At 42.6% G+C, this 20,322-nt stretch overlaps 1 protein-coding gene across 1 annotated transcript in view; it reads left to right on the top strand.

Annotated features, from left to right (window-relative positions):
• Positions 1 to 20,322, top strand: part of PREX1 (phosphatidylinositol-3,4,5-trisphosphate dependent Rac exchange factor 1) — a 166,599-nt gene that overhangs the window by 77,478 nt on the left and 68,799 nt on the right. Inside the window, exons 3-11 of the mRNA XM_069750829.1 lie at positions 382 to 504; positions 4,633 to 4,737; positions 5,394 to 5,495; positions 6,588 to 6,749; positions 10,290 to 10,423; positions 10,801 to 10,916; positions 12,636 to 12,785; positions 14,793 to 14,937; positions 17,912 to 18,012. Of these exons, the coding sequence (XP_069606930.1) occupies positions 382 to 504; positions 4,633 to 4,737; positions 5,394 to 5,495; positions 6,588 to 6,749; positions 10,290 to 10,423; positions 10,801 to 10,916; positions 12,636 to 12,785; positions 14,793 to 14,937; positions 17,912 to 18,012 (1,138 nt within the window). The remainder of the gene's footprint in view (positions 1 to 381; positions 505 to 4,632; positions 4,738 to 5,393; positions 5,496 to 6,587; positions 6,750 to 10,289; positions 10,424 to 10,800; positions 10,917 to 12,635; positions 12,786 to 14,792; positions 14,938 to 17,911; positions 18,013 to 20,322) is intronic.

The raw sequence follows: 20,322 nt of genomic DNA on the forward strand, positions 1-20,322 counted from the left end.
TGATTACACCAAATATTTGAGTTGCTTCAACATTTTGAGTCTTTTCAAAGCTTTTACACCAGAATTCTTGCTTGAAAGTTTGATGAATCAGGGGCTCAGGGTGAGCCGAAATGTTACATTCATGTTGTTGGGAGTCAAACCATAAATCAACTTGTGTTTTAACTTAATTGAATGCTACCCTTCTTTTACTATTTATCCCATATAGTGTATGACCTCCTATAGACTGTACTGTATCTGATACAATTACACAACCTCCTATGGACAAACCTCTATTATGTAACTACATAGTCTCTTACGGACTGTCCCCTATATGATGTAATGTTTTATATGGAGTTTTTGTGTCTCCTGCTCTCTTCATATCATATTTCTTTCTTTCTTCAGATTTTATTCTCCAACATGGAGGACATCCTGCAGGTTCACTGTGAGTTTCTGGCAGCACTGGAGAGTCGTCTCCAGCCGGAGCCTCATCCGCAGCACGAGCTGGGAAACATCTTCCAGCAGTTTGTGAGTATGAAACTTCTTGCACCCTATCTGATTTATGATGTTCCTGGAATTGAAGTTAATTCGGCACTAGAAACCTTAAGAGTTGAGAAACTTTGCACTAACCACAGCAACTCTCGTCACATATCACTTCTGCAACCTTCTCCACAATACACGGGGGTTACATGGGACTGCAGGAAATCAGACTAGAATTGCTGTGTGAAGCGAGCACTGGTGTGCACTTGTTTCTCTGTGCAGCCGCTCTGTTGGTGGGGTCAGAGGTGGCATCCTGGCAGCTGTGCAGGAACATGTGTTCACCCTGCTGGATCTGTAACCATTCAGATTGTTTCTCACTTCCTGACTCCAAAAGTCGACAAAACTCTGCAGGATTATTGATGTCACATGAGAAGTGAGTTTCCCATCATCATCTCTGATCTTCTACAAAACAAACACCTCGATGGCGGCCAGAATCCTCACTGCATATCCCCATCCTGACAATGATCTTAATGTTGTTCCCGATGTAAGAGAAATCACAAAATGTCCCATCTACTTCATCAGTAATCTGCATGGCGCACACTGGTCACATCATTTCACTTCTGATTCAAGTCTTCAGCTCAGAGCAAATTCACTTGCTGGTAATGGAATCCACCAAGTTCCAGATTATAGATTGCAAAATATGAAGGAAATGTGAGGAACAATAACTCCTTAATGAGATCACAAAGTGGAAATAACACATACATACCTCTGAATACATACATTTACAATACACAAAAAGTACCCATCAAAAGTTTGCCCACATCTGTTCATGCAATGATTTTCCTTGTTCTTAAAGGAATGTGCACGTTGTAGATTCAGACTGAAGGTAGCAAAACCACAAATGGACTCATGGAAACAAGGAATGAAGTAACACATATGAAACAAACCATAATGTTTGTTAAAGCTTAGATTCCATAAAGACCTCCCTATTTACTCTTAAGGCTGTGTGCACACGTTGCGGTTTTTTCGCGGTTTATCCCGATAAAAACGCTATAAAACCGCAAAAAAACGCATACAATAAGCATCCCATCATTTAGAATAAATTCCGCATGTTTTGTGCACATGATGTGTTTTTTTTCCGTGAAAAAAACGCATTGCGGTAAAAAACGCAGCATGTTCATTAATTTTGCGTTTTTTTTGCGGATTTCCCACTACAAAATGCATTGGGAAGTGTCCGGAAAAAACCGCGGCAAAAATGCATCAAAACCGCGGCAAAAACGCTTCAAAACCTCGGCAAAATTGCGGCAAAAACGCATGCGGTTTTCTTGCAGATTTCTTGCAAAAAATGTCCGGTTTTTCTCAGGAATTTTCTGCGAGAAATCCTGAACGTGTGCACATAGCCTAACAGCTTTACACCCCTTGGTGTAAGCAGCAGTTTAATAAGGTCGTCACCTGGAATGGCTTCCTATAGTCTTGATGGAGTTTTCAGAGGAGCTGAACACTTGATGTCTGCTCTTCCTTCACTCTGTATCCAACTCATCCCAAGCCATCTCAGTTGGGTTGAGGTCGGCTGGTAGTGGAATGTCATATCATCTGACACAGCCTCTATCCCTCTCCTTGGTCATTTAGCCCTTACATTGTTTGCCCGTGTTTTGGGTCATTGTCTTTTTACAACATAAATGATGGTCAAGCTAGGTGTAAACATGGTATGTTGCTGCAGAATGCTGTGGTAGACATGTATTCCTTAGATTTGGCATAAATAAATCACATTGTCACCAGAAAAGCACCTCTTACACCATCTCACCCACCTACCTACATGCCTCACAGTGGGCACCACACATGTAGAAACCATCCGCTAACCTTTTCTGCATCTCACAAAAACACAGAGATTGGGATGAGCTATACCGTGGGTACGGAAAGTATTCAGACCTCTTTAAATTTTTCACTCTTTAACATGTGATATTTCAGTTTTTCTTTTTTAATAAATTTGCAAAAATGTTTACTTTTATGTTTTTTTCAGGCAAGATGGGGTGCAGAGTGTACATTAATGAGGAAAAAAAATTAACTTTTTTGAATTACCCAAATGGCTGCAATGAAACAAAGAATGAAAAATGTAAAGAGGTCTGAATACTTTCCATACCCACTGTATCTCAAATTTTGACTCGTCGGACCAGAATATAAGGTTCCACTGATCTGATCTAAATCCAGTCCTTGTGTTGCTTGGCCCAAATATGTTTCTTCTTGTTTGTGGTCTTCAGTAGTGGGTTCTTCGCAGTTGTTTGACCATAAAGGCCTGCTTCTCAAAGGTTGCTCTTGAAGTTGATGTTGAGATGTGTCTACTACTTCATGTGCAGAGTTCACTGAAAAAAAAAAAAAAAAAAAAAATATATATATACCGTGTGTATATATCTCAGACTGGTAACTCTGATGAACTTATCTGCAGTAGAGGTACCGTAATTCTTGGTTTTCCTTTCCTGGGGTGGTAATCATGAGAGCCAGTTTCATCATAGCGATTGATAGTTTTCATGACTGCACTTGACAATACTTTCAAGATTCTAGCAATTTTCCAGATTGACTTACCTTTTTTTCTTAAAAGTAATGAGGGACTCTTGTCTCTCTTTACTAAGTTGAGTGGTAATTGCCATATTCTGGCTTAGAACAGGTGTGGAATAAGACTCAGCACTGTGTGGAGCTACCAATATCGCCTCTGCATAGAACACCTGATGATAGCAAACACTTTCTGAAGGGGAAAAGTTCCATAAATGAGCCCTTGACAAGACATACCTGTTCTTTGTAATCCATTATAGGTCATACCTAATAAAGCTGCATGAGAGAATGCCAAGGGGGTGTAGAGCTATCATCAGAGTAAAGGAGGGGGACTGTGAGGAATCTACGGTTTTATAAATTCTGGTTTGTTTTACACGTGTTTCCTTACTCTTTGTTTCCATATGTATCACTCATAGTTTTTTTTGCCTTTAGTCTGAATCTACGATGTGCACAATCCAATATGAAATGGAAAAACATTGTATGAACAGTGCTATATACTATGCAGGTACACCCTACACAAATATACTATACACATACACTGTACTTACATATTCTGCACATATATACCGTACACTACACTACTCGCATACATGCACTCCTGGGTACACCGATCTATTTCCTGTCAGATTTCCTTCTCTTGTCTTTTTCCTGTGGAAACAATGACGACAATGCTGATATGAAGAGGCCGCTCAGGCAGATTTTGCCTGACCCCTGAGATTGAGACGGAGAGGAAAACCAGTGAGTGAGGAGGTGATGTCACCTGGATGTGTCTGTCCACACATTGTCCTGCCTATGCACAGTCATCATGATGTGCGTGCTGTCACCCCTAGGTCAATATATGTGGGTGCACACTGATACTAGGTGATTTCACTCAGGAATAAGGATTTTATATGGTCCTGAAGCTTGGGATGACCGCTGAAATGAAGCGCTGCAAAGGAGCAGAAAGTCCCACATGAAACATGCCACAAATCTGAGATCATTAGTACTTGATATTGTGGAAATTCGGCCGGGTGCAGTAGGGCCTTTTTTTTTTAATTTTTTTTGAGGGTGTAATGTCCACTAAGCTCACATAGCCGCATCGGCTCTACGGAAATTACAGGGCACATTGTGCCCCTTGACCACAAAGCAGCAATGGTCAAGGAGGAGGGACGGTGACCAGCACATAGAGCACTGCAACCTAATTTCCTGGGATTGTAAAGGTGGCGCTCCCTTTCATCATGGTGTTTTCCCCCACCCCCTCCCAGAGCCAGAGTAGGATTGGTCTGTGTTGTCACCTCAATTTTTTTTTAGAACCTGATCCTCGATTATTGTCTGCGGAACAGGCGAATTTACTGGATCTATTGTCTGAATCAATATTACTGTCTTAATACCCCCTCCCCCCCCCCCCCCGCTACCCCTTTCCCAAAAAAAAAAAAAAAATTAAATTCATCTCTGAATAATCTTCTTCTGTCAGACTCTGACAACTTCTGTTCACCCTTTTGGTCACCGCTTCCTCAGTGGCTGTCACTTAGGACTCCTGATGTAAAGGGGGTAAGGAGTACGGAAAGTGTTTGCATGGGGGATGGAGTCCCCATTATTTGTACCTCTCGCATATTAAACTATTTGATTTATATATTTTTTTCCTTGCAGAAGGATCGTTTCTGTGTCTACGAGGAATACTGCAGCAACCACGAGAAAGCCCTAAGGCTGCTGATGGAGCTGAACAAAGTCCCTAGTGTCCGAGCCTTCCTGCTGGTGAGTCTCACATGTCCGCACTACATCCGGTGGTCTTTCCACAATTGCTGCAACTTGTGGTCCTTCATGACATTAGTCTGCCATTTTCAATTGATGAATCTTGGACACAGGAGCTACAGGGACTACAGCTATTATCGGCGAAGCGCAGAACAGCCTTGCAGGGGCTTCTGTTCCTTAAACATTGCTGTCCTGTCAGTGTCCAAGTTTCTTCTCTTAGTTTATCAGATTTTGGTAATTGGTGACCTTGCTGCAGCCTGCAGCACTGATCTCGATATCATGTTATATCCCTCCATGGGTCACATAGATATACCGCCACCAAAATAGATGCAATTTTCTTGTTTTTATAAATCTTTAGTTTTTGCTCCCATTCTGCCATGGCTGCATCTACAACACAATAATAAGCATCACCAAAGCCAACATAATCCACATCATCCAACCAACCAGATTCAAGCTTTTGTGAGCAGAAACAATCTGATGGGACAACATTGATTATTTTACACTGATTTTTATACATGACGCCACTGTATATTATCCTTCGCTCTGGGTGAAGCCAATATTAAACATAGAGACCTGTTTTCAAAGCCTAAGTAACATATCCCATTAAGTGATTAGAAATATCCTGCAATCATTATTTCTGATAATTTTGTCTCTATAAGAGCTGCATGTTACTCGGTGGCCGCAAGACGACAGACATCCCCCTGGAGGGCTACCTGCTAACCCCCATACAGAGGATCTGCAAGTATCCACTGCTCCTCAAGGTAGGACTCCAAGCTACTCCTGTGAGCAGTCATGTGGAGGTTGGGGTGCATATAGCCCCCTTATGATGCTTTGATACATGCCCTAGTGTCTAGAAAAGACAAAGCTTTCATGGGGTCAACCCTCCACAAAGACAGATGCAACACAAAGTTTTATGTAGGGGCATAACTGCCACATGGAATATGCCTTGAGTGAGCTGCTGTCAGATGGTGGGTGGGAGTCCCCATGATGTGCCCGCCCCCGAGGAGCCTATTTATTATAGCAGACAGACTATCACCATATGATAGACCATAAAAATTCTTTAGTAGTACAGTAGGTGGGGATGTCATGGCCAGGGCACAATTTTTGGGGTAAATTTACTGCTGAGCACTTAGCGGCCAGGAATTTACCGTAAATCTCCAGTAAAGTACTGTAGCGAACTTTCTAGAATTCGGCTTGTTATACTTGTGGAATAAGAGAATTCCCAGGTATCTTCCTGTGCTCCTCTGAAAATTGTGACTCTCCATAGTGTCAGTGACTTGGTGACATTGTGTAATCCTCCAGCACAGGATTAGGGATGTTCTGGCTTTTATAAATAAACCACAGGAAATGAGGTTGGTTTCGGATCCCATCACAAAAAATTTTGCTTTTCTAATTCCTGTTTCTACTGCAGCTCTGCGGCCGCACAGCTGTGTTTATCAGCGCTGATACTTCAGTCTGTTACATTCAGGAAATATTCAGCGCTTTCTGCGCCAAATATTAATTTAAGGCAAACAAACACAGGTGGTGAGGAGTAGTTGGGAATCCTGGTAGTCAGTACTCCAGTCACATCTAGAGCTGCTGTCACACTTATTTCGCTTACCCCTGCCTCTTATGTCCTCTCCGTTCACGGCACTTTAATACCGTGAGTCACATGACTGCTGCTCCTCCATGTTGTCCTAGTGTCCTGGGGAAGTTCTGGGGAAGAATTGTCTGCCTTTGTGGATAGAAATGAGGGGAAACATATAATGAGCTCTGCATCGCCTCCTGTCACTAGCTTATTCTCAACAATGGCAAATTATACAATGAACTTTGAAGGAGGATGAAATTATTTCCAGTGTATTTATTTAATAAAGGAACTGGCAAAAAGGACCCCAGCAAAACACCCAGACCACCAGCCAGTACATAGTGCCCTGCAAGCAATGAAGACTGTGTGTACCAACATCAACGAAACCAAGAGGCAGATGGAGAAACTTGAGGCCCTGGAGCAATTACAGTCCCACATAGAAGGATGGGAGGTCTGTAATATATACATAAGGTGGGAAAAGTAATACTGTGCACCGTACACAAAAGAACTGGTACTGTGCAGTGATACTTAACAGGAACTTATTCCAAGAATTACACCCATCATATAGGACGAGAAATGGTACTGTGCAGTGTGGATATATACAAGATACCAGATATTGAGAATTACACCCAATATACAGGACAGGAGAAGTGGTACTGTGCAGTGTACATACACAGGATAATACAGATATTGAGAATTACACCCAGTATACAGGACAGGAGTAGTGGTACTGTGCAGTGTATATATACAGGATAATACAGATACTGAGAATTACACCCAGTATACAGGACAGGAGAAGTGGTACTGTGGTGTGTATACACAGGATAATACAGATACTGAGAATTACACCCAGTATACAGGACAGGAGAAGTGATACTGTGCAGTGTATATACACAGGATAATACAGCTACTGAGAATGACACCCAGTATACAGGACAGGAGAAGTGGTACTGTGCAGGGTATATATACAGGATAATACAGATACTGACAATTACACCCAGTATACAGGACAGGAAAAGTGGTACTGTGCAGTGTATACAGGATAATACAGATACTGAGAATGACACCCAGTGTACAGGACAGGAGAAGTGGTACTGTGCAGTGTATACATACAGGATAATACAGATACTGAGAATTACACCCAGTATACAGGACAGGAGAAGTGGTACTGTGCAGTGTATATATACAGGATAACACAGATACTGAGAATTACACCCAGTATACGGGACAGGAGAAGTGGTACTGTGCAGTGTGTATACACAGGATAATACAGATACTGACAATTACACCCAGTATACAGGACAGGAAAAGTGGTACTGTGCAGTGTATACAGGATAATACAGATACTAAGAATTACACCCAGTATACAGGACAGGAGAAGTGGTACTGTGCAGTGTATATACAGGATAATACAGATACTGAGAATTACACCCAGTATACAGGACAGGAGAAGTGGTACTGTGCAGTGTATACAGGATAATACAGATACTGAGAATTACACCCAGTATACAGGACAGGAGAAGTGGTACTGTGCAGTGTATATATACAGGATAATACAGATACTGAGAATTACACCCAGTATACGAGACAGGAGTAGTGGTACTGTGCAGTGTATATATACAGGATAATACAGATACTGAGAATTACACCCAGTATACAGGACAGGAGAAGTGGTACTGTGCAGTGTATATATACAGGATAATACAGATACTGAGAATTACACCCAGTATACAGGACAGGAGAAGTGGTACTGTGCAGTGTATATATACAGGATAATACAGATACTGAAAATTACACCCAGTATATAGGACAGAAGTGGTACTGTGCAGTGTATAGAGGATAATACAGATACTGAGAATTACGCCCAGTATACAGGACAGGAGAAGTGGTACTGTGCAGTGTATATATACAGGATAATACAGATACTGAGAATTACACCCAGTATACAGGACAGGAGAAGTGGTACTGTGCAGTGTGTATATACAGGATAATACAGATACTGAGAATTACACCCAGTATACAGGACAGGAGAAGTGGTACTGTGCAGTGTATATACACAGGATAATACAGATACTGAGAATTACACCCAGTATACAGGACAGGAGAAGTGGTACTGTGCAGTGTATATATACAGGATAATACAGATACTGAGAATTACACCCAGTATACAGGACAGGAGAAGTGGTACTGTGCAGTGTATATATACAGGATAATACAGATACTGAGAATTACACCCAGTATACAGGACAGGAGAAGTGGTACTGTGCAGTGTATATATACAGGATAATACAGACACTGAGAATTACACCCAGTATACAGGACAGGAGAAGTGGTACTGTGCAGTGTATATATACAGGATAATACAGATACTGAGAATTACACCCAGTATACAGGACAGGAGAAGTGGTACTGTGCAGTGTATATACACAGGATAATACAGATATTGAGAATTACACCCAGTATACAGGACAGGAGAAGTGGTACTGTGCAGTGTATATATACAGGATAATACAGATACTGAGAATTACACCCAGTATACAGGACAGAAGTGGTACTGTGCAGTGTATATATACAGAATAATACAGATACTGAGAATTACACCCAGTATACAGGACAGGAGAAGTGGTACTGTGCAGTGTATACAGGATAATACAGATACTGAGAATTACACCCAGTATACAGGACAGGAGAAGTGGTACTGTGCAGTGTATATATACAGGATAATACAGATACTGAGAATTACACCCAGTATACGAGACAGGAGTAGTGGTACTGTGCAGTGTATATATACAGGATAATACAGATACTGAGAATTACACCCAGTATACAGGACAGGAGAAGTGGTACTGTGCAGTGTATATATACAGGATAATACAGATACTGAGAATTACACCCAGTATACAGGACAGGAGAAGTGATACTGTGCAGTGTATATATACAGGATAATACAGATACTGAGAATTACACCCAGTATACAGGACAGAAGTGGTACTGTGCAGTGTATACAGGATAATACAGATACTGAGAATTACGCCCAGTATACAGGACAGGAGAAGTGGTACTGTGCAGTGTATATATACAGGATAATACAGATACTGAGAATTACACCCAGTATACAGGACAGGAGAAGTGGTACTGTGCAGTGTGTATATACAGGATAATACAGATACTGAGAATTACACCCAGTATACAGGACAGGAGAAGTGGTACTGTGCAGTGTATATACAGGATAATACAGATACTGAGAATTACACCCAGTATACAGGACAGGAGAAGTGGTACTGTGCAGTGTATATATACAGGATAATACAGATACTGAGAATTACACCCAGTATACAGGACAGGAGAAGTGTTACTGTGCAGTGTATATATACAGGATAATACAGACACTGAGAATTACACCCAGTATACAGGACAGGAGAAGTGGTACTGTGCAGTGTATATATACAGGATAATACAGATACTGAGAATTACACCCAGTATACAGGACAGGAGAAGTGGTACTGTGCAGTGTATATACACAGGATAATACAGATATTGAGAATTACACCCAGTATACAGGACAGGAGAAGTGGTACTGTGCAGTGTATATATACAGGATAATACAGATACTGAGAATTACACCCAGTATACAGGACAGAAGAAGTGGTACTGTGCAGTGTATACAGGATAATACAGATACTGAGAATTACGCCCAGTATACAGGACAGGAGAAGTGGTACTGTGCAGTGTATATACAGGATAATACAGATACTGAGAATTACACCCAGTATACAGGACAGAAGTTTTACTGTGCAGTGTATACAGGATAATACAGATACTGAGAATTACACCCAGTATACAGGACAGGAGAAGTGGTACTGTGGTGTGCATACATACATTCGTTTATTCTTTCTTTTCCTACATTTATTTGACATTGCAGTATCATTAGTAGATAACTATTTAACATGTTTATAATTAATGAAATCTAGACATATTTTTCTGGGTGTAGGGCTCAAACCTTACAGACATCTGTACTCAGCTGCTCCTCCAGGGGACACTGCTCAAGATATCAGCAGGAAATATCCAGGAACGTATGTTCTTCCTGTTTGACAACCTGTTGGTTTATTGCAAGAGAAAATCCAGGTGAGAAATGGTTAAAGTTGGTAATCTCTAGCGCTCCCCTTACACAGAAATCTCTTCCCCAACTCCCCATAAGAACTCATGACCAGTTTATGTAAGGCATGTACCTTAACGGCAGCCCCTGATCTACTAGGAGCAGATAGTCGGATCCCCTCTCCCTTACAAAACTCATAGGGTTCAGTCAACTTTGATTAATATGTATGGCCAGTTTGACAGTCACCATTGTAACAGATCCTCAGCTCTGCGCTGTGCTGACCCCGTGGTTTTCTTGTCACTTTGCCCAGATGTTTTCCCCTTTAAATGATATGTGGGGTGTCTGCACATTTTTGACTTGACTTAATTTTTATGCTATCTTTCACTCATGCACTATTTCCTTCCAGGGTTGCGGGGAAGAAATCCACAAAGAGAACCAAGTCCATCAACGGCTCATTGTACATTTTCCGAGGGAGGATCAATACAGAGGTCATGGAGGTGGAAAATGTAGAGGATGGGACAGGTAGGGGCAATTTACAGGATCCGCTTATAAAATGTCTTGCGCCCCTGGTGTTTGGTCCCAGAATCCCATATGTCCAGTCACTATACCCGAGGGCAAAAGATCTCTGTCTTTTCATTGGCTTTGGGGCTAATAGCATTGACTCTTGGTCTCCAGGATTACCGTGGGATCATAGGTGGCTGTATTCTAGGAGATGGACAGGGCGGCTTGCAATTGGGGTCTCCTCTGCTTAACCGGATTCTGTTCGTGATTTAACTCTTTACATTGGTATTTCACACTCCATTCTTAAAGCCCATTACCTTATAGTAAAGTGAGCCAAAGTTTCATAAGGGCACACTCTTCCTAATAAAGTTGGTGTATTTTTGGATGTTTGTACACAAGAGTGTAACATGTAACCCTGCATTGATCAGATGTAGATTTGTGCTGAATTTGATGCCAATTTCTGACAAATCATAGTAGATTTGACGTAACTTTAGCTAAACTCTCTCCTTTTCCCTTTTAAAAAGTGGCAAGAGGGGTGACACGTTGCAAATTTATCACAAAATAATTGTGCTCCAGTATATGCAACTTTTGTACGCTAAAATACTGCCTCAATGACCTTGATAAAATTCCACCTTTTTAAAATGATTTAATCAAGTGTTAATGTGGAGATGGTGTAATTTGTACAGATTTGTCATCATCATAATTGTCGTGATCGTCATCCTTCCCTGTCCTTTATGAGCCCAAGTCACCTCCTTTTAGACCAATGACAGTCCTGGAGAAGATAAAACCTATGCGATGTCTGAGCTCTGCTGGTGGGGGTGACTCTTTGGCAGAGGTTAAGGTGCTGTTAGTGGAAGCCATGCAGGTGATATACAAGTTGTTAAAGTTGTGTTAATGTCTAAGGTGCTTCCAGTTGTCTGTTTCTTAGTGCGAGTTGATATTTAGCAAAGGTTGAGGAACCATCTGTTGGTCATGTTTTGGCATAGACTGAGATGCCATCTGCAGGTCATTTTTTGGCAGGGGTTGAGGTGCCTTCTGTTTGTCATGTTTTGGGTATCTGCTCTTATATACGGTATGTATCTATGGTCAGCCGTATGGATATTTATTGACTTGCCTACAGATTCAGCTGAGTCTAGTGCATCCTCATGTATCTTCATAGTTGTATAGTCTGTAGAGTAGCATCTGCTTGTGTGGAAACTCCCAGAAAGATCAAAGTTTGTCTTTTGTGTATATAACCCCATATATTGACTTCATATTCTCATTCACATGACAATTGTTGGGTAGCTTACACACCTCAAACTCCGGACTGTTACCAGAGACAATTTGGTTTCTTTACAATAGTGGCTCTTTGGAGGTGGGACAGAGTAAATACACACTATTTTTCTTAGCTCCACCCCTGAAGTTCCAGTTTCTGGTATTTTCTATTATATGGTGTAGAGCGACTCCTTCATCCAGTATAATTCTGAATTTTCTGGGCTTGAATATACTAACATTGATTACACAATAGAAACTGTTGGAAAAGGATGATGATAGTATTAGTTGGTAGTCATATTGAGGTTATGTTTTCCCTGATGTTGGTAAAAATAGTCATTATTTCCCCAGGCCAACGTCTTGCTGACCCCATATCTTATGATCTGCAGGTCTGTAAGCACAACACCTCCAGGTGGTTAGTGGGGAGGATGCAGAGGCCTTTTTGGTCACCATATTGCATTGGTTTTGATGTTCTTATCTTCCTGGCAGCTGATTATCACAGTAATGGTTACACCGTCACCAACGGCTGGAAGATCCATAACACGGCCAAAAACAAGTGGTTTGTCTGCATGGCAAAGACCCCTGAGGACAAGCAGAAATGGATGGATGCTGTCCTGAAAGAGCGGGAGCAGCGGGAAAGTGAGTATATCCTGTAGATGAGTGCATAAGAACAGGTCACCTCAGGGGAGATCAATGTGGTGCCTACAACCATCATAGAATCATATGATTGGTGCCTGCAACCATAATAGACTATTTCTCCGTACGGTGTAATTACCATAGATTGGTGATTATCACCACTTCGTTATGGGGAGATGCATTTGAGGTTAGTGCGTTACAATTATGTATGTGGCCCCTGGTTTAATCATTACCAGAGACCCATAGTAGTTGCGATTCAGTGCTGGCAACTCATTAAAATCCTGTAGATAGTGGAGCACAGCTGTATATAGCGAGGAGGGTGGCTCTGGCATATCTCCCTCTGGAAAGTTCCAAGTGGTATATTCCTGCGGAGTCAGCGTTCTGTACAGAAGCTCCCGATCCATCGTTTTAACCATAATCCCTAATGTTTATTGATTGATGTTGATACATAATTAATGTCGTGATAGAAAGAGAAATGAACAAGCATTGTGCACCAATTCACGGTATCATCAGCAGCTTGTTACCTTGTCTCCTGTGGAACAAGCTGAAGAAGGTTTCATAATCCATTACCAGAAATATCAATTCACCTGCTGTGGAGACGGAGCTTGTGGAGTGTTCAGGGCGAAGAAGAAACATGGAGTGTGTGTAGAGTGTGAACGGAGTGTGTGTAGAGTGTGAACGGAGCATGTGTGGTGTGTACACAGATAGGACGGATCATAGAGGACACGGCAGGGACTAAACATGTGGATGTGTACAGAGTCTGGGCGTAGCATGTGGGGGTTGTGCAGATCAGTGATAGAGGATGCAAAATGTGTACAGCGCTTTAATGGGTAATCTAAAGCATATAGGATGAGGAAGGAGCATTTAGAACGAGGATGGAGCATGAAGAGCGTGGATGGATCATGTGGAGCGTATAGAGCGTGGATGGATCATGTGGAGCGTATAGAGCGTGGATGGATCATGTGGAGCGTATAGAGCGTGGATGGATCATGTGGAGCGTATAGAGCGTGGATGGATCATGTGGAGCGTATAGAGCGTGGATGGATCATGTGGAGCGTATAGAGCGTGGATGGATCATGCGGAGCGTATAGAGCGTGGATGGATCACGTGGAGCGTATAGAGCGTGGATGGATCATGTGGAGCGTATAGAGCGTGGATGGATCATGCGGAGCGTATAGAGTGTGGATGGATCATGTGGAGCGTATAGAGTGTGGATGGATCATGTAGATCGTATAGAGCATGGATGGAGCATGTGGAGCGTATAGAGCGTGGATGGATCATGTGGAGCGTATAGAGCGTGGATGGATCATGTGGAGCATATAGAGCGTGGATGGATCATGTGGAGCGTATAGAGCGTGGATGATCATGTGGAGCATATAGAGCGTGGATGGAGCATGTAGAGCGTGGATGGAGCATATACAGCGTGGATGGAGCATGTGGAGCGTATAGAGCGTGGATGGAGCATGTGGAGCGTATAGAGCGTGGTTGGATCATGTGGAGCGTATAGAGCGTGGATGGATCATGTGGAGCGTATAGAGCGTGGATGGATCATGTGGAGCATATAGAACAAGGACGGAGCATTTAGAGTGAGGATAGAGCAGGTGGAGCAGTATATAGAGCGAGGACGGAGCATGCAAAGCGAAAAGAGTGAATGTGGAGAGTAGACCTCGTGGAAGGAGCATGCGGATCGTATAGAGCGAGGGTGAGAATGTGGCGTGTGTGCTAAGTAGGTGTGTTGCATAGCTGGGTTAGGGGAGCGTTTAACAGTTGATCTATTGGGAGTCTTATTGGGAATTGACATTTGCATCCTTTAAATAAGTAGCAGTGGTGGAAGTGTCCGTTCTTCTCCTTGGCATCAGAGCTGACGATCCACTTGCATGCAATCATGCGATTCAGGTCCACTGATAACATAACTGAGATACCATCTCTGACCACAGGAGCTCGCACTCTGTAGTGCGTGTACGCGGCATGCAGCTTGTATGCAGAGGTAACGCTGTTGTTGCTTTGCAGGTTTGAAGCTCGGGATGGAGAGAGACGCTTACGTCATGATCGCAGAGAAAGGGGAGAAGCTCTACCACATGGTCAGCAAGAAGTCCAGTCTCATCAAAGACCGGAGGAGAAAGTTCAGCACTATCCCCAAATGCTTCCATGGAAAGTAAGTTCTGCTGCTGAAAAGCTCCATTCATGGCCGTGACCTGAAAAGCTCTGCAGGGTGGTGGAGCCGCTGCGCTGCGCATACGTAATGAGGCCGCCTCTGACAGGCCACCCCATTCATCGCTGTGAGGGACAAGTCCAGAGAGTGCCCCTGACATAGTCATCTCACCCCCATGTTCTCATCCTGCAAGAATAAAACCACAACAAATGAATCTAGGGGTGGTACAACATGGCGGAGCACTCGGGACACGTAAACCACTTTCACCGTACCCACAGTCTGCACACGTGCCAGTGGGGTGGGGGGGGGGCATAATTTAGATTATAAGACCAAAATCTTTTCATTGTACAGGTCCCGGGGTTTGGACACACGGGGAGAAGTGACTCCACACCTCTATTAAATAAGCTGGTGCAGTAGATAAAATATAAGTTCCTCATTCATTTCTCACTTTTCTTGCTTCCACTTAGTGAAAGTGTAAATGGACCGGCCCTTTAAATCAGAGGTCCCCAACTCCAGTCCTCAAGGCCCACCAACAGGTCATGTTTTCAGGATTTCCTTTGCATTGCACAGGTGATGCAATTATTACCTGGGCAAGACTAAGGAAATCCTGAAAACATGACATGTTGGTGGGCCTTGAGGACTGGAGTTGGGGACCCCTGCTTTAAATGATGAGTGCCCCACCCTTCTGGGCTGAAAAGTCTACATACTGGATCCTGGAATGAACCATTATCAGTAATGGGGGGTGGGTGGTGATATCTGGATGTGAGGACATAGGGCCCAGATGCTTACATGGGGGTATACAGTATAAACTATCTGTTGCTTGTGCCAGGACTCCGCACAGTTCACTTCTCCCATTCCCCGGGGTGCAATGGTGGAGCTCTGTATCCGCAGGATAAACACGTCGAGATGTCGATCTGTTTCTCATTCTCTCAGCGGAGAATCAGCGAAATGTTAATAAGTTTAAGTTTCGTCTTATTATACTTCTGACTGACGGGGAGTCCGTGATCGAACGGCTGAGAGAAAGCAGAGCAGCCCCATTCTCTGCAGAGGACGTCTCTTCACCTCGCCTCCGCTGGCCGCACGGTTAACCTTTGCATGGCTGTGTGCCCCACAAGATCAGGGGCCGATAAGGAAATGTGCAGTGTGACACTAGGGCAAGTGATGCCATATCCAGAAGTGATGGGTGTCAGATTTGCGGTGATTGCGGTCTCATCTTTTGCCTTAAAAGAGAAAATGCTGTTTGCTGAAGTGAAATGTGTGTTTTTTCCGCGGTCTGTGTCTCCTCCTCAGGTGCGCGAGTGCTTACAAGTAATGGATTCCTTAACACCGCTCGCTGCAACAACATATATTGTGCTGGATCCTGATACAACATGACAATTAAAGTGTTCTCTATACCCGGGATCAATACATTGTGTTTATCAATCTGTATAGGTATACACATGAGTATCACTATCCCACCCAAAAGGCAGGGGAGCACCATCATCCATTCTTGTGGGGAGGTTCCCATCATATTTCCTTGTAACCTTCTGTAGAGGAGGAGACTTTGCCTCTTCTCATGTGGTGGGCGGCCCATCGTCTTGTGGGGGTGGCCGCATATTCTTCTATTGTGATGGAAGCCCAGTCGTCTACCCATCAAATTCTCTAGTAATGGGACCCCATTCATTGTCCCTAGTGCTGGTAGCCCCATCATTTTCCCAATACGGTGGGCATCCCACTGTCTTGTGGCATTGTCCACATATTCTTTTTGTGTGCTAGTAGCCCCATCATCTTCCCATGTAATGGGAGCTCCATCATATTCTCTCGTAATGGGGGCCCCATCATCTTTTCCTTGTGCTGTAGCATCATCTTTTTCTTCCCACCTACTGGGAGCCCTCATCATATTCTATTGTAATGGGGGGCATTTCACCTTCCTTTATGAGGTTAGCCCCAACATCTTTCCACATGGTAAGAGCCCTATGAAGTTCTCATGGAGTCCTCTTTCTCTTCTCTTGTTGAAGGCCTTGTTATACAGTATTCTCTATTGGAATGGGCCCCATGATCTTCTCTCATGGTGGGGTCCCTTTTTACTCTTGTTGTGGTGGCCCCATTACCTTCTCTTGTAATGCACATTCCATCACTTTACACTATTAGGCTATGTGCACGCGTTCACAAAAACGCATACATATGCATCCCATCATTTATAATGCATTCCGTAATTTGTTTGCATGTGCATCGAGTTAAAAAAAATGCAGCATGTTCATTAATTTTGTGGATTTTTTGCGGATTTCCCACTATATTATTGCACTGGGAACCTCCGGGAAAAAAAAGAAAAAATTCTGCAAAAAACACGTGAAAAAAACGCGATTAAAAACGCATGCTGATTTCTTGCAGAAAATGTCCGGTTTTGTTCAGGAAATTTCTGCAAGAAATCCTGACGTATGCACATTAGCCTTAGAGTATGCGCACACATCAGGATTTTCTAGCAGAAATTTCCTGACAAAAACCGGATATTTCTGCCAGAAATCCGCATGCGGTTTTTTTTTTTGCATTTTTGACGCGTTTTTTCCCAATGCATAGAATAGCGGAAAAAACGCAAAATTAATGAACATGCTGCTTTTTATACCGCAATGCGTTTTTTTTCTCTAAATGATAGGATGCATATGTCTCCAGTTTCTAATGCGTTTTTATCGCGAAAAAACCTGAACGTGTGCACACAGGCTTTGTCCTCTTCTCTTGTGGGGTGACACTGCATTGTTCTTTTGTGTTGGGTATCTTCATAGTGGGGCCCCATCATCTACTCTTGTTGCCATTTCCATTCAGTTTGCAGCTTTACATTTATTCAATGCTTACAGTTCACATATGGATATATATTATACATCATGATCTGTAAAGACCCTGAACCAGCAGAGGGGTGCCATGGTTCGTGTATGAAGATCATGTGAGAACTACTGTCTATCCCGCCGCTCACTCCTGTCTTTTTTTTTTTTTATTGCTGCAGTGAACTAGTCTCCTGGCTTATGGAGAATGGAGAGATCGGTAAACCTGAAGAAGGCGTTAACCTGGGCCAGGCCTTACTGGAGAATGGGATCATCCATCACGGTAAGATGGCTGCCTGGGCCGAGAGTAGTGCATGGGGCACATTTGTGATGTGGAATCTCACTTGTTGAAGCTCTTTTTAAATCCGTGGTGGAAATATGTGTCTGCCTGAATGGCAGCGTGGATTCCCCATTTAGAACAATTGGACACAGTTTTCATATGAGTTTCAGTGCAGATTAAGCAATGAAAACCATGTGAGAAAAAAAATCTCTGTGGAAGCATACACTTAGGGTGAGTTCAGAAAACCTCTGTCTCAGAATTTTGCGGGGTTTTGCATTAGACGTAATCCTTGGCATTATAGATGGTGAAATCAGCTGTGATTTGCAGCATAATAGGCAAGAGACTTGGAAATCAGCATTTTGCTCTAAATGCCATGCTGTTTTTTTCTGCTCCACGTTCATGGGGTTTTAAAAACCCATATACATGTATTACACAGGAACTTGTAGTGGATTTTCAGTGCCCAATCAGCCACATCTGAAGTGCTCTGAGGGTAAATTCACACAATACAGTCATGTCATTATACAAACCTGTGATACATACATACACAGATTATACACACTATCATACATATACTACACACATTATAAACATATCATATACTTTCATACCTATATTATACACATCAACTATAAATACTATCATGCATATACGACACATTATACACATACACTATACACACCATTTTACGTATACTGTACACATATAAAGTACATTATACATACATGACACACGTTATACACATACTATCATACATATACAACACACACTGTTTTACTACACACATTATACACTATGCACACAATTATATATATATGTGTATAGACATTATACATACGTATATGTACTGCACACATTATGCTCACATTCTATTAAAACATGGTATACTCCTCTATCACACACAGCATGTGAACACACACTATACACATCCACTATACGCACTGTCATACATATACTACACACATTATACACTATACACACTATTATACATTTACTATATATATGTGTAGACCCTATACATACATACATATACGGCACATGCACACATTATACACATAGATTATATTAAAACATGTTATACTCCTGTATCACATAGACATAGCGTGTGGATGTTCTGTATACTGTCATGGCCAAAAATTAGCCAGACAAAATTGATGGCACCTCTTTCAGATTCACATGTGGCAAGTAACAGGTGTGGCCAATATGAAAATCACACCTGAAACCCCATAACCCCCATCACACCTGAAACCCCATAAACAGCGAAGAAGTTGGCCTAATCTTTGTATTGTGTGTGCCACACTAAGCATGGAGAACAGAAAGAGGAGAAGAGAACTGTCTGAGGACTTGAGAACCAAAATTGTTGAAAAACATCAACAATCTCAAGGTGTCCATCTCCAGAGATCGTGATGTTCCTTTGTCCATGGTGCGCAACATACGGCAATCAAGAAGTTTACAACCCATGGCACTGTCGCTAATCTCCTTGTATGTGGACGGCAGAGAAAAATTGATGAAAGGTAGCAACATCGGATAGTCCGGATGGTGGATAAGCAGCCCCAATCAAGTTCCAAGTTCCAAAGAAATTCAAGTTGTCCTGCAGGCTCAGGGTGCATCAGTGTCAGTGCAAACTGTCCATCGACATTTGAATGAAATGAAACGCTATGGCTGGAGACCTACGAGGACCCCACTTCTGACAGAGACATGAAAGGAAATCTGAAGATTACTAAAGGATTTTGGATCGCAATGTAGTGCCCTGTGTTAGAAAGCTGGCTTTGCATCCTATGTCATTGGTCTTCCGGCAGGACAATGACCTGAAACATACTTCAAGAAGCACCCAGAAATGGATGGAAACAAAGCCCTGGAGAGTTCTGAAGTGGCAGCAATGAGTCGGGATCTAAATCCCATTGAACACCTGTGGAGAGTGTTACAGAACCCCCCAGCACTAAGAATGTTATGCAGTATATGTATGTATAATAGTTTCCATGTGAAATGCATCAGTCCACAGGCTGCGCCCCTGGACAAGATATTCTTTCTGACCTCCCCCCACCTTTGTAATTCCCACAGTAAATAGCGGCAGGCTCCGGCCCCCTGCGGCTATTGTAATGTATGTCTGGCCAGCTGTTTTCCTATTGGCCTGCCCTGTGTATCTGTGTTTTATATTCTGTGTGCTGTAAGTAAAGGGTGTTCTTAGACTGGAAATACCTGGAGAAGCAGTCAGCTTTTATATGCTCTCATGTAATCAAGAAATTCCTGCCAGCGTCTTTCATTCAGAATCTAGCAAAAGCAGATTGGACCTCCTGAAACACTGGGTGGTACTGA

Source organism: Ranitomeya imitator, chromosome 2, assembly GCF_032444005.1.
Source record: "Ranitomeya imitator isolate aRanImi1 chromosome 2, aRanImi1.pri, whole genome shotgun sequence".
Classification (NCBI taxonomy): domain Eukaryota; kingdom Metazoa; phylum Chordata; class Amphibia; order Anura; family Dendrobatidae; genus Ranitomeya; species Ranitomeya imitator.